At 43.3% G+C, this 13,351-nt stretch overlaps 2 protein-coding genes across 10 annotated transcripts in view; both read left to right on the top strand.

The window, feature by feature from the left end:
- The window catches only part of ARMC8 (armadillo repeat containing 8), a 78,579-nt gene extending 73,158 nt beyond the window's left edge, over positions 1-5,421 (top strand). For 3 of the 7 annotated variants that reach the window (XM_035900074.1, XM_035900073.1, XM_035900075.1), the window contains 2 exons: positions 529-622; positions 2,360-5,420. In XM_035900074.1, the coding sequence (XP_035755967.1) occupies positions 529-622; positions 2,360-2,393 (128 nt within the window). In that variant the 3' untranslated portion in view covers positions 2,394-5,420. Of the gene's footprint in view, positions 1-528; positions 623-2,359 lie in introns of all 7 variants that reach the window. The other 4 variants (XM_035900077.1, XM_035900071.1, XM_035900076.1 and 1 more) reach the window with 2 other exon arrangements.
- A 57-nt stretch (positions 5,422-5,478) lies between these two features.
- On the top strand, positions 5,479-13,345 carry NME9 (NME/NM23 family member 9). 3 transcript variants are annotated; one of them, XM_035900079.1, is made up of 6 exons: positions 5,479-5,677; positions 6,700-6,884; positions 10,119-10,176; positions 11,000-11,103; positions 12,214-12,285; positions 13,040-13,345. In XM_035900079.1, exons 2-6 carry the CDS (start codon positions 6,852-6,854, stop codon positions 13,169-13,171), a joined length of 399 nt encoding a protein of 132 aa, XP_035755972.1. In that variant the 5' UTR covers positions 5,479-5,677; positions 6,700-6,851; the 3' UTR covers positions 13,172-13,345. The 3 variants fall into 3 exon arrangements, with proteins under 3 accessions (XP_035755972.1, XP_035755971.1, XP_035755973.1); XM_035900078.1 differs by lacking the exon at positions 5,479-5,677 and having other exon boundaries at positions 5,961-6,884; XM_035900080.1 differs by lacking the exons at positions 5,479-5,677; positions 6,700-6,884 and adding an exon at positions 9,917-9,988.
- Positions 13,346-13,351: the final 6 nt, after the last annotated feature.

Here is a 13,351-nt window from a genome sequence, read left to right on the forward strand (position 1 = left end):
TGTTCAGGGTTTTTTTCCCCCCCTGCTGTGTAACTTACTCCACATCTCTTGGATCACAGAACTTGGTGTGTGACACTTGGCTATGCTCCTGGTGGCTTTCTGCTCATTATACTGACATTATACAGCGCTACAAGTCAGACTCGGGAACCTCCAGTTAAATGTTTTCTGCATCCAAATCGGAGAGATGAGAATAAACCAACTGAAGTCAAGCTTCTTGCTTTAGGATAAAATGTGTTCAGATTTTTGCCTTTGAAATTTTCTTTTCTTCAAACATAAGCACACAGAGTACCAAAAAAAAAAAAAAAAAAAAAAAAAAAAAAACCCAACCCAAAAAAAACCCAAAAACCCAAAGAAACTAGAGCTCCCTTGAGAAGTAGCCACAACTGAGGGAGTTTTTCCATTGCTGTATTCTAACTGAACTGTGTTCCATACCCCTCCTTTAAGCTGGGTTCTGCTACCACTTCTTTTTTCTATTCTGCAGATGTTTATTTTTGGTGGTATTCCCAACAATGTGATTTATTGTTGTAGGTTCACAAGAACGCCAAGATAAACTACGAGACATGGGAATAGTAGATATTCTACATAAATTGAGTCAGTCATCGGATCCAAATCTGTGTGACAAGTGAGTATAAAGAAAAAGCCAAAAAGAAGATTAGAGGGAAATCTTTGCTTTTTATTAAAAAGTGTCTTTTTTTAAAAAATCTTTTGATTATAGAAAAATTGGCTATGATTGGACTAAGTTTTACAGTGCATAAAGAAATTGTGATGAACACTTAAGAGCTGATACTGTATTGCTCGGGAGTTAGAAATTTTACTGAAGTTCTCACTAGTATAAAATAGGTCTTCTAAACCAGTGAAGGGTCCTCTCTGAAATATCACTGATGCACATATATTTGTGTAAACCTTGGGCTACTAACAAAGTTCTAGAGGATTGGAACAACGATAAACCATCACGTAATGCTATGAATTAAAAAGATAATACAGGATCAACATAGTTGTTAATTTAATTCTTTTAAATTAATTAAGCTTTAATTAATTAATTAAGTAAGTAACTTTTCACAAACCTGTTCTGTATTCATAGTATCTACACAGATCATCTAACTTCTTCATAAACACAAATAACCAAAATAGCTAATGACAGTTTCTGGGTTTTTTTTATGTTAACTTTTTGCAATTATCCCACCTACAGTTAGTAACAACCCATGTTTCTTTCATGAACTAAAGGAGATGATATGATTTTTTGGAAGAGGTCATACATAGACAACACAACTCAAAACTGTGCAGTGTTTTAAAATGCATTAAATTTGGGTTTCTTGTTTTTATGAAAGATATCAATAAGCAATTCTCACGGAAAATTATGGAGAAGCCAAATAGGGGTTTCAAATAGTGAGAAATGGGAATGAACCAGAATACTTTCTGGTAAATGGGCCTTGCTTGTCAACACTTAAGCCTTGGTTTTAAGAGACAGGGAGCTGATTGTGCTTAGCACTGTTGCAAGTCACTGTCCCTCCTGTTTCTTCTGTCCACCTGCTCCCACCCTATCCCAACTCTGCCTCATCAGCCCCTTCGATGAGCTGATACGACTTGTGAAGGTAGCAGGAAACTTGGAATTAAAAATAAATTTTCCTCTGGGATGCTGAGTTGTATCAGATCTTGGAAAAGACTGTCACAGTCATGACAACGTTGGTTGGGAGGTGTGAAGAGCAAAGGAAGAGCAAAGCTGCTTAGCTGAAGTGATGGTGAAACTGTAACCGTAGACTTTTGGGAGGTGTGTTTTTCTTAACAAAAATGTTGCACAATGTTAGATTACATAAATTCCAGTATTACGCTGGTTGTTGCTGCTTTTCTCCTTCTCACCTCCTTGGATATTTTTGGTAGGGCTGGTACTCCTGACAGGACTAACGCCCTTCTAGTGTGTTCTCAGTTACGACACCTCTTTCATTTCTCAGCTCAAAGACCTGCTTTTCATGGTACATCTGTATTACAGAAAAGTAATTGCTCGTCACAATTACTGCTCTTAAGGGTTTTTTTATAAGGTGTGTGGATAATGAGGTTCAATATTACATCTTAAGCCTCACCATACTTGAAAGTTGCTCAATTTATACTGAGCATCTAATATACCTGGTTAGATCATCTTATTCTTAGATGCAAGGAGGATTCTTAAGTTGTTACAGCCCACGCAGAGCAATTCTGCGCTGTGGGCTAGATTCTTCCAAGCTGAAGGAGCCAGCCACTCGGCTTCCTTTTCCCTTACTTGCTCATCCTCCCTCTCTTGCAGACACAATGCATAGTATTGTACATAAAGCTGTTGATGATAAAGCCAAACCTCAATAATTAACAGATTGTTCCTTTATTGCAGGGCGAAGACAGCACTCCAGCAGTATCTTGCATGATCAAAGACTAATTGAATCTATGGACACCCCTCATGTCTACTTAAGGAATAGCAGGAGATATTCCTGACTCCTTATATTTGCACAAGTCACCTTGGGCTGCATTTTTCTCAGGTGCAGGGAGCTGCTTTGCAGAAACAGTTTAAATGATCAGGTCTCCAGTGCACTTGAGAATTTTCTTGAGGTAGTTTCTTTACTCAGAGGACTCTTGGGGGGTTGTTTTGGTTTTTTGGGTTTTTTTTCCCTGAGCTACCTGGACTTTCAGATAGAACAATCAGTCATCATTTTCCTTTTGGACCTACAATTTTCTGCTTTTGCTGCAGCCTGCGTGTGTGGATGTGTGTGGGTGTGCTCGAGTGTGCGCGTGTGCTTGGGTGAATGTGTGTGGGTGTGATACCTCAATTTTGTTTTTCCTTTTTTTTGTGTGAAAATCTTTTTCTACAGGTTTTCAAGGGTTAACCATTGTTTGCTGTACGAATACTTCAATGAATTATATACAGTTTGAATGAAATGTTATTTAAAAAAAAACCAAACTGTTGTATCCCATAAAGTTTATTTTGAATTTTGAACAGATGAATGTTTTTAAGTAAAATATATGCATTTCTGAACTTCAGCTTAACTTACATTATACTTTTTAAAGAGAAAAATAGAGGGAGACGGTAGACCCCAAATTATAAGCAGCTCATTCTGTACTGACAAGGTCCAAGAGTTTTTTTTACCACCATACAAGGTCACCTGGTACCGATGACATGCTCAAATCCATGGAATGGGTCAACTGGATTGCTTTGGGGTTCTTTCCTTTTTTAGAAGAAAAGCTCATACATCGGAGTTAGCAAGACTGTTGAATTTTCTGGAAGGGAACAGGTGGCTGCAGTATCAGCAGGCATAAGCTATTGCTTTAGTAGCCAAGAACTTGCTCAGATAATTGCTGAAGGATTAGTTTATTTCACAGGTGATAAGTATTTGCTGATCACTAATATCAATAGAGCAAACAGTATGTTGCTGAAGTTACACTTTCAAGAGACCAGAAGGATCTGGCAAGCAGTGATAGGGATTGCTTTTGTTTTGGCATCCTTTACCTCCAGATATAGTTAAGCAAGTTAAGCAACTTACAGATTATTTCCATGAAAGATCAGCTGGGTGCATTAAGTTGGGGAAGGGATGGAAAAATTGGGGTTTTGCTTTTTTAGCTCAGTAATGTTGCTACAGGTTTTGTGTGTATATGCGGATATACACACTTGCATGGATTTGGATACCTGGATAATAAGCAATGGGATTTTACTGTGTTCAGAAACCTAGATTGTCCATAAGTTCCTGAAATTGTGCCTGTAGCTGTGGAGGAAAAAAAATGAGTACGAATGAAGACTACTGTGTGTTAGGCTGGAATACGAGACCCCAGTGGCTTCACAGTCAAATACGCATAGAAATAAATGAGGGCAGCAAGGAGCTCTCCTTCATGCAGTTCAGGGTTCTTGCTGTCTTCCCTCTCTACTTCCTGATTTCAATTTAGACCGTAGTTTTAATAGTCAGAATCTCCAAACACTATATTTACATAGCACTAACAGGCACACTAAAGATTGCAGCCGATGTCTTAAGCCAAATCTATCTTCTGTTACACTGAACTTCAGGAGGACTGCAGCAAGAAGAGAGGTCTGTCTGTAACTTTGCTAACCAATTTTGATAAGTATCTTAAGCTTTTATTTCTAATCAGAAGGTCAAATTGTGACAGCCTTACTTTTTTCCAAGGTAACTACTTCTATCAGAAAATGTGACCACAGTTTGGCCTGCAATTTGAATGTGCTGTGTATCAGATAACTGTTACAACTTGGTTGCAGAGGAGAATATATACATTTCATGTAACTTCTTCCATGCTTGAAAGACAAATAAAAGTGAGCACCTGACACTTTTTCCCCAGGCATTGCAGTAAGTGACTGGCAGTTTTTTAATGTCCTTCTGCAAATTTTTCATGATGGACTTTGGGGGCTGAACAAAAGGGAAATTAAAAATATGTGAGAACTTGATAAATATCAGTATCTCAGAAGTGAAGTCTTGTTTATAAAATTCAATCAAATATTTTTGCTTGGACTGAGGAAAAAAGTTCTGAGGCAGGTATTGTAAATGCAAAACCGTACAGCGTGCATCTGACTCGTAAATTTGCACTCCTTCTATGTACGGTTAGGGGCTCAAGTTCTTACATATATCTTCTTGTCCTCCCCCAATTCGCGTTTCTAAAAGCAAAACTGAGTTTGATTCTATAAAACATCGGTGCCTAAAGGTGTTCAGGAAAAAAGTGAGTAAGTATCTGCATATCTGTATCGAGGTGGTTTCCTAAAATTCTACCAGAAAAACTAAAAAACAATGCTCAGACAATCTTTTTGCTGCATGAGAACAGTTGACATTTTCCACGGATACTGATAGGACAAACTGTTGGATGAGAACATTTTTACATTCAGTTAAGCTTTGTGAATAATTTTTGATGTTGCTATAGGTATGTACAAAAAGAAGAATACTGTAAATAAAAAGAACTTTACCAGAACATCTAGATTTTTCTCAGCTTCATGGAGAAATACCAGCCTTCTGTGCCAGCTTCTCTACAGACTGACAGTTGCTAGCCTGAGAGTCACAGTGGAAACAAACTTGTTCAGTGGTTGGCCAGATCTTTACCAACTTTATTTAGGTAGCAGCGTCTTGTGAATTATTGTTGCTTGCAGAACCAGAGCAACTATAGAGTTTGTCTAGACACAGTACAAATCACCAGGCTTTCTGCTGTTCTTGTGCCATTTCTCTTCTGAAAACCAGTCCTAATCAATTTTCATAAGTATGTCCGCTCTTCATATCTAGATCTAGCAATGGTAGTTTTCTCACAGGTTACGTGTGTCAAAAAGTGCATAATTCTGCATGGAGTTTGGCATGCTAGTTGTCAGACAAGTGGTCCACTTGATTGTTCCCCACCACCTCTGGTCCACATTTGGAGTAGTCTCTCCCACACAGAAGTCAAGCAAGACTTACAATTTCACTGTTGTTCCAATCACAGATTAGCATTTTAATAGTGAAAGAAGCTAAGTGATCTGCTCAAAAGCATCTGGTACCAGTATATTCTTAAGGCAAACATATTTCTTAAAATTTGTTTTTACAGACTTTAGCCATTGCATGCTGCACCTCCATGAAACTGCTGAAACTGCTGAAGCAGTGACACAGCAGGCAGAAGAATAATTGAGGTGCATGAGATTAGATACCTGAAGACTAGGAAATGGGTTTAACAGGACTGTCTTTGATAATCCTAAAATGTAAGTGCACGATAGTTGTAAACATGCAAAATTTCAGTGGTGGTTAAAATCATCAGGACTTTGCTGGAGGCTTATTGCTACAAAAAGAGGCAGTTGCTGGGGTGCATTTTGCTCTGCTGAGCTGCTGCTGGAGGCAGGGGAGCCCCTGCCAAGGCTCAGCCCCTCTGTGTCCCCTGGAGGCACTGGACAGCATCCCCTCAGGTTGCCAGGGGCGCTAGGGGAGTTCACATGTCAAAAGCCAAATCCTCAACCAGGTGGGACCTTGACCAGCTGGAGGACCAGGCCACCAGGCATCGGGTGCTGCATGCACCACCAAGGTCTGCACCTGGAGCCCAGCAACCCCAGGATGGGAATGGACAGGGTAAGCAGCAGCCCTGCCCAAATGGGCATCACCTTGGGCAGGGGGTGCTGGGCACACGCGCTGTGTGCTCACTTGAAAATAAACAAACCCCAACCAACTGACCTTCAAAAATCGAGCTGTGTTTGGAATGGGGTCAGCAGATATCCCCTCTGCTCGGTGCTGGGGAGGTTGCATCTGGATCCCGCGCCTTATTTTGGGCCCCTAGTTTGGGAGGGACAGGAAAATGAGTCAGGGAGCGTGCGGTGGGCTGGGGGCACAGAGGCTGCAGCGTTTGGCCAGCAGAGAGAAAGCAGAGGAGCTCCAGCTGCTGCTGTTGGAAGGTGAATAACAAAGGAGATGGAGCTGAACTTCCTGGCTGTGTCGGAGGGACGCTGGGAAGCGAGCGGGGCGGGCTGGGCTGCCGCTCCGCCTCGATGTTGCCAGGGCTGCCATTGCAGCGTTGGGGTGCTGCCAGCCACTGCACAGGGACTGCTGGGCCCTGGCTGGGGCCGGCTCGCTTCTGCCACCCGCACGGGGCCAAGGGGGGGACAGGCTGCTGCGACTATAAGAAGTGAGCAGTAATCCAGGCCATGCAGCAGCGCCTCGGCTCTATGAAAAAGGTGTAAGCAGAGCCGTGTCTGGGCTTTGAGCACTGCTGAGCTAATCCCACTCCCTCCAACAGGGCAGGGATGCTGCTGCGGGCTGTATGTCCTGGGTAGAAGAGCAAAGACTGTGGTGCAGGTTGGCCAGCAATTGGATTCACGTAATTAGAGGACATCTGCAGTGCTTTGCACTTGGGACTGCTGCTCAAAGGACCCTTGTTCCTGCAGAAGGATGGCTGCAAAGAAAAAGGAGGTAGTGCTGCAGGTCAGTAGGAACCAGGCTTTTAAAATATCTTTTAAACTCATAGTAAGTGCAAAGGACAAAGTTCAGTCATGGGGTATCTCAAATTCTGCCTGCAAAGCCCTACTGTGAGGTCCTTCTGGTGGAAAAGCGTTCCTGAAGGCAGGTAGGAAGCATGGGAAAACATGGCAAGTCAAATCTGTCCCCTAAAGTCAGCACTATGGGGTGCGGAGGGAGGTTGTTACAGGGATGCAGGTTGCGTTTTGGAGCTGTTATGAGCTGGCACAGGTTTGTGATAAAAATGCATTTGTGTTCCATGGGTCAGTTGTTCCGAGGACATTTAGAAGTAGGGAACTGGGGAAGGGGGAGTTTCTCCTGAATGGCAAGTGTCACTCAACATTTCTGACCAGTTCACATATTTAGAAAGATCACTGTAAAGGTGGAAAAGGAGGTACAGGAAAGGTTTTTCAGCCTTTGAATTTATTTCACAATGATGTGTAGAGGAATTTTCCCCTATTTACACTCTGCAGGTGACCTAATGATGCTTTATAATCACCTGCATAGGGGAGAGAGGGCTTCTGAGAGCAGTTTCTTACGCAAAAACATTGAAATACCTTAAGTACATTATGAAGGTCTCCTTTGAACTTTGAAACAAGTTCAGTCTTTGCCAGAGAGAAATACTGAAGAAGGTTCTGGTCTCTATAACCTTGTTTCTTCACTGTTAAAAGTGGAAAGCATGGAGTGAAAATGTGTAGGTTTGTATAAGAGCAAGAGGATCACGTTATTAAGGTAAAAATGGTTTCTACTGCTGCTTGTCCAACTGTGTTCCTGTGCCATGGGGAAAATTGCATCAAGCAGACTTTGCATCTTTGACACCTAAGGGAAGGCTGGATCTAGATCTGCAAAAATGTGATTGTTCATATCTGTAGATGAAAGCTGAACCTCATGTAGGACATGACGTGATGTCTGGGAAAAGTTCTGGTAATATTAGAGAAAAGCCAAGTCCTAGCAGCTTCAGGGCATCCAAAATAAAGGACTTTGAAGGGTGCCAGCTTTGAGTCCATCAGCAGAAGTCACAGCTGAACTCATTACAAATTACTATCAGAAATAATTTGAACTCATTAACATTCTGTGAAACACTCCGAGGGTAGTCCTAGCACTAGTGATAACTGGAATAATTAAATTTCCTAATTCTGCAGGTGTTCTCTGAAAAATTTAGGCTTGGGGTCATGTGCTAAACAGGAGAGCAGATGGAGGTGTTTGAATAACTCTCCGTTCTCCGAGTGAGGCGGGGTCCTGGGACAACTGTGCTGTATGACCTGCTGTGATGTCTTTGAAAACCTGTAAGAGCCCATTTAATTTGCACTGGAGTTTCCACTCTTGGAATTCCTGACTTCACAATTTTAGCAGTCCTTTAATGCACGTTGGTGTTAATTATTGTAAAATAGCTGGCCTTGTTGCAACTTACTGTCTTCCAGTGTAGACCAAATGTAGTTAGGATTAATGATACCAACTAAGAAAGTTATTGGGAATCTTCATTGTTCAGGATGAACAAAAATAGATCTTACATTTCTCAAGAAGCCTTTTTTTTTTTTTTTCTAAGTTACTGTAGTTTTTTAAGTATGTACTGAGGGGCAAGTCCTGTAAGATGGGGAAGATGCCAAAGATGTTTTCCTTTCTAATAACAATATTGGAGGTGGAGGATGAGTACAATGTATAGAATTGTCTGAGTAAGTCCCTGAGCAATCTGATCTAACACTGAGCAGGGGATTACACCAAGGACTCCAACGATCCCTTCCAACCTAGATCTTTCTGTGCTCTCTGTTGGTCACTATGTTTTAGAAGTCTTTAGATGGCAGCTGGTAAGTCAGGTAAGGACATTTGGGCTCAGACTCCCCTCTAGTACCCAGACATCGTGAAAGCTGTGTATTTACTGGTTTATTTTATCAAGACTGAAACATCTGAACGAAGTAGTATAGCTTGTGTGCAGGCAAGGTAAGAAACTGCTGGTGGAGAATCACCTGGCTTATAAAATGCAATGAGGGCTGGGTCTGAAATAGGTGTGAGGGAAGGAGGAGGTGTGCTGGAGACGAGCATGCTGAAGCAGCACTCTGAATGCTGCAGATCAGCCCGGACCACCACCTCGCTGCTGCTTTTGAGCACCGTCCTGGCTCTGGGAGGTCCCCGCTGAGCTGGGACCTAGCGGACGTCCACGTGCATGTGGCTATCCTCCCAGTCCATGCTTCTTGTGCTGTGATCCAGACAGGCTGCAGAGAGAAGTGGTCCAGTCAGTTATCTGCCAGTGGCTCTTAACTGTTTTGGCTGCTAGCCTGTGGTTAAAACATCATTACATATTAGACTTCCATTTTAAGTGAAAGCAAAGTAGCTCTTTGTGTTTCTTCTATAGCAGGAGTGCTGCAGCAGGGAGCTCAGGGTCCCTCATCCCTACTGCCTGCTGCTCTTTGTGGTACCCACACACCTGCAGGGCTGTATGGTAAGCCAAGGTGCAGGAGGAATATATGGAGCCCTTCCCTGCTCTCGGATCTATTGCATAGCCCCATAAGGAGTTGTGTTTCCATAAAAGCAGGAGCGTGCCGGGGGACACCTGAGGTTGTATGGGTATTTGAGAGACTGTCCCTCTTGCACCATACATGACACAGCCTGATAGGTTCAGCTAAGGCTCTGGTCAGTCAGCCAGAAGCCCTGGTAGGAGGCCATCATCCCCCAAAACAACTCCTAAGTCTCTCTGCAAACTGAGCCTGGGGTCCCCAAGAAGCCAGAATGTTCGAGTCATTGCTGCCACTCAACAGGGGAGAGCTTGCTGTTAACTGAATGCTGCTACCCCTTCCATGTGCCTTTCCTTGGTTCTTGTGAGACAACATGAGTCTCTGATCCAGTAAGCTTTTCTGCAGAGTTGGCTGGCTTGCTGATGGGTCTCTCGGAGCTGGTGTCGGGGGAGAGCAAGAGCATGTGGGAAGGGGGGAAGGAATGAGGGTTTGGGAGTGAGGATATCTGACTTCAGCTGTTTTTTCTCAGAGGTCTTCCACCCATGTTCTAGCATAGCTTGGCCCTGCCCAGCTGCTCAGAGGTGAGAGGATCGCAGTTAAAAGAGTTTCCCGAGTGCTCAGGTAATACCTCTTCAGGCAGATGCGTCTGTCTCAAGTGCAAGCACAAAATGATTTGTCAGTATGCAGCAACCAGGTAGTACCTGATGATGACTTACTGTTGCTTTTACTGTGTCTTTAAATTTTCACACAGATTAACATCAATAGCCAGGAGCTTTGGGAAGAAATGCTGTCTCTCAAAGGACTCATTGGTAAGGGTTTGGTCAAAATACTGGATTGCTTTTGTTCCACGTTAAAAGGATACCGGTACTGTTGGGAATCAGTTACTACTGATACGGATGTTCAATCAGTCCCTTCATTCCTCTTGCCCTGAATGGAAGAAAGAAATACACTAACAGAGGTGAGACTAGCTGGAGGTTGTAGTTGTCTTCATTTATGTGGGACAGTTATCATGCGATCAAAGCAGTGCTGGTGCAGGAGCTTCTGGAGTCTCCAGTCCAGCTACCCACTTGGAGCAGGACTGTCCCCAGTGCAAGGAACAGCCCTGGTTCCCAAGGGCAGAGGTTAGAGGGCTGTTAGGCAAGCCTCAAGCACAGCAGTTTTCTGTAGAAAAGCCAGTACCTCCAAGGTCACAGCCATGTCAATGTTTCTTCTAAAGACTCCTCTGTAACAGTGTTAATAGCTTGTTGTTTTATAATGTGATTTCATCCTCTCATCTAGCATTTGAAACCTTGAAAGCATATGATAGTTTCTACTTCAGAACTGAATCCATAGGCCTTCTAGTGCTCAACAGGAGTCCTGCTGCCCTCCAGACAGAACCATGGGAGCAACAGCCTCAAGTTGCAGCTTGGGAAGTTCTGGCTGGACATGAGGCAAATATCCTTCTCCAGGGTGGTGGTACAGAGGTCACCACAGGAGGGGACCTCAATCCTCAGGGGTTTTCAAGATTCTTTGTATTGCAGTCACCTTCCAAATGATTATGCTGTAAAGTGGAGAAGTGCACAAACCAACCTATTGGTCTATGTCTAAACTGACCTATTTTAACCTAATTGTTACTAATTTTCCTGCTTGCAGTTGTTGATGCATTTCAAGCCTGGTGTGGTCCATGCAAAACAGTCGTGGATCTTTTCCGAAAAGTAAGGAATGAAGTTGGCAGTGATCTCCTGCATTTTGCTGTGGTAAGATCTAATTTGGCACTGCTTAAAATATCCAGTCCCCTGAAATTAGCAGGTAACTAAAGGCTGAACTAATTTATCTTTTCAATATTTAGCCAAAATGATAACAGTCCAGGAGTTCCAGCTTGTGTGAGTGAACCTGCCAAATACAGTTACTTGGTTATGTCAGCAAGAACTCATTAAGAATTTTCAGGCTTCAACTGTTCTGTACTTTCTAGATTTCGGCTTAAGCAAGTAATGCTAGACAGGATCATTAGCATATGTGTCCCTCTGATGTATGGGGAGAGTTGGAAGGAGCTGGGTTTGTTCACCCTGGGGAAGACTAAGGGACAGATGTCTAGTGGGGGATTAATAGAGAAGGCAGACACAGATATTTCTCAGTGGTACACAGCAAAAGAACAGTAGGCAATAGGATCAAGTTGCTTCAGAGATAGAAAGACAAAGTATTCAGCATAGGGGTAACCATTCCTGGGACAAATTCCCAGAGATACTGTGGAGCACTGTTTCTTGGAGATGCTCAAAACTAACGCAGCCTTGAGCAACATCCCTGTAACATTGAGACTAGCCCTGCTTTGGGCAGGGGCTTGGATTAGAGCCCTTCCCAAGTCCCTCCCTCCTTCAGTCATGCTGTGATTTTGTGTTTAAATGCCTTCCCTGGCTGAGGGCCAGCTCTCAATTGCTGACAGAACCATGGGCAGTGAGGTATCTCATGGAGGCCACTGCTCAGCACTACTGCTGCTACCACAGCTCCTCCTGTCGCTTGTCTTGCTCCTTGTAGACAAGAGGTCCTGATTTCATTTTTTCAGGCCTTTTCCCTGGGATTCACTCAGGCAAGCTGCTGTGAGATAGATATCCCTGCCCCACAAGAGCTGCTGTTCCAACTCCTGCGGGTGAGATCTGCCTGTTTTTCTGGCCATCTGGGAGTTGATTGTGGCCCTGGTTCTGACCAGGGTCATTTTGGCCCGTAAGACTGGGACCCAGAGTGTTTTGCTCTACATGGGGGATGAATGCCAGCCAGCTGAGGATGTCTGAGTCCAGGCAGTTTCATGTGTATTCCTCGGAAGCAGAAATGCTTTTTCTAGAAACACTTGTTTTATTTTGCATTCCTTTTAGGCTGAAGTTGATTCCATTGATGCTCTGGAAAAATACAGAGGAAAATGCAAGCCTGTCTTTCTGTTTTATGCAGTGAGTGAAAATATTGCTACAATAGTTGCATAGCAATAAATATCACTTGTCAGTGGGATCAACTGTCCTTTTTAAGATTCTTTTTCTTTCATGTGTGACAGCACAATTTTATTTGCTCTGTATCTGCTGGTATCTACTGGTGATCAAGTCCTGCATGGATAAGAATAGCCAGCCAGAGTTTAAATTTATAAATGTCTTCTGCTTTGCCACCAAGAAACAGAACAGTGTAATTTTTTTTTATTAATTAAAAAAATATTAAGAGATATTAAGGTGTGAATGAAGTAAAATAGTTCAAATTGCACAGATGGGTGAAAGGCAGACATCGCACAAAGTTACAGGAACTCCAGGGTATCTTAGTCATGAAAATCCCTATTGTTCTCACCCAGGGATCCCTGTGACTTACTGAAAGATGCATGTGTCTGCAGGGTCCTGCAGCTGGTGGAGCCCATGTGAGCAGTGTTCACGTCACGTTAGCACATGGACACGTGTTGCCCTGCAGGGTCTTCAGGTTCAGCTCCTGCTACTGCAGGACCTCACTCCTCTCAGAAGTTGCTTTGGTTCATCCTAAGACTGATGAGGAACAACACAGAAGTTTGTTCCAAAGTTTCCCTCTTGTTCTGGAGCAGAGCAACTCTTGTTGGGGAGGAGGGCCTGGTACCTAGTATCATATGTGATGTGCTGCTGTGGTGATTTCTAGAGCCCAGAGGGCACTACTTGAGCACTTACTGACTGATTTGCTTTTCCCACCTTTCAGGGAGGAGAATTGGTAGCTGTTGTTAGAGGAGCGAATGCACCATTGCTGCAGAAGACCATCCTGGAACAGCTGACAGTGGAAAGGAAGGTTTTAGAACGTGGAGGAGAGCGTGTGGTGGTAATCAGTCACTGAATCCTTAAATACCTGTAGGTGTGCATGCCAGAGGAAAGGTTCAGCTCCCCAGTGCCAGCATAGCTCTAAAGCAGAGTTACTTCCTTGCAAAAGTCCTTTTGTCTGGACTGATTCTGAAATCTGGTTAGTGTGTTGCTTGAGCGTCCACAAGCCTGTGGAGCCTACCTAGATGGAGGAAGC

The sequence above is a fragment of the Egretta garzetta genome, unplaced genomic scaffold (assembly GCF_000687185.1).
Source record: "Egretta garzetta isolate BGI_Z169 unplaced genomic scaffold, ASM68718v1 scaffold448, whole genome shotgun sequence".
NCBI lineage: Eukaryota > Metazoa > Chordata > Aves > Pelecaniformes > Ardeidae > Egretta > Egretta garzetta.

Excerpts from the sequence above, each read along its gene's own strand:
- NME9 (XM_035900079.1), top strand. The coding sequence starts at position 6,852 with ATGGCTGCAAAGAAAAAGGAGGTAGTGCTGCAG. Across the intron at positions 10,177-10,999 it reads GTCTCTCAAAGGACTCATTG|TTGTTGATGCATTTCAAGCC; the intron begins GTAAGGGTTTGG and ends TCCTGCTTGCAG. Across the intron at positions 12,286-13,039 it reads CTGTCTTTCTGTTTTATGCA|GGAGGAGAATTGGTAGCTGT; the intron begins GTGAGTGAAAAT and ends CCCACCTTTCAG.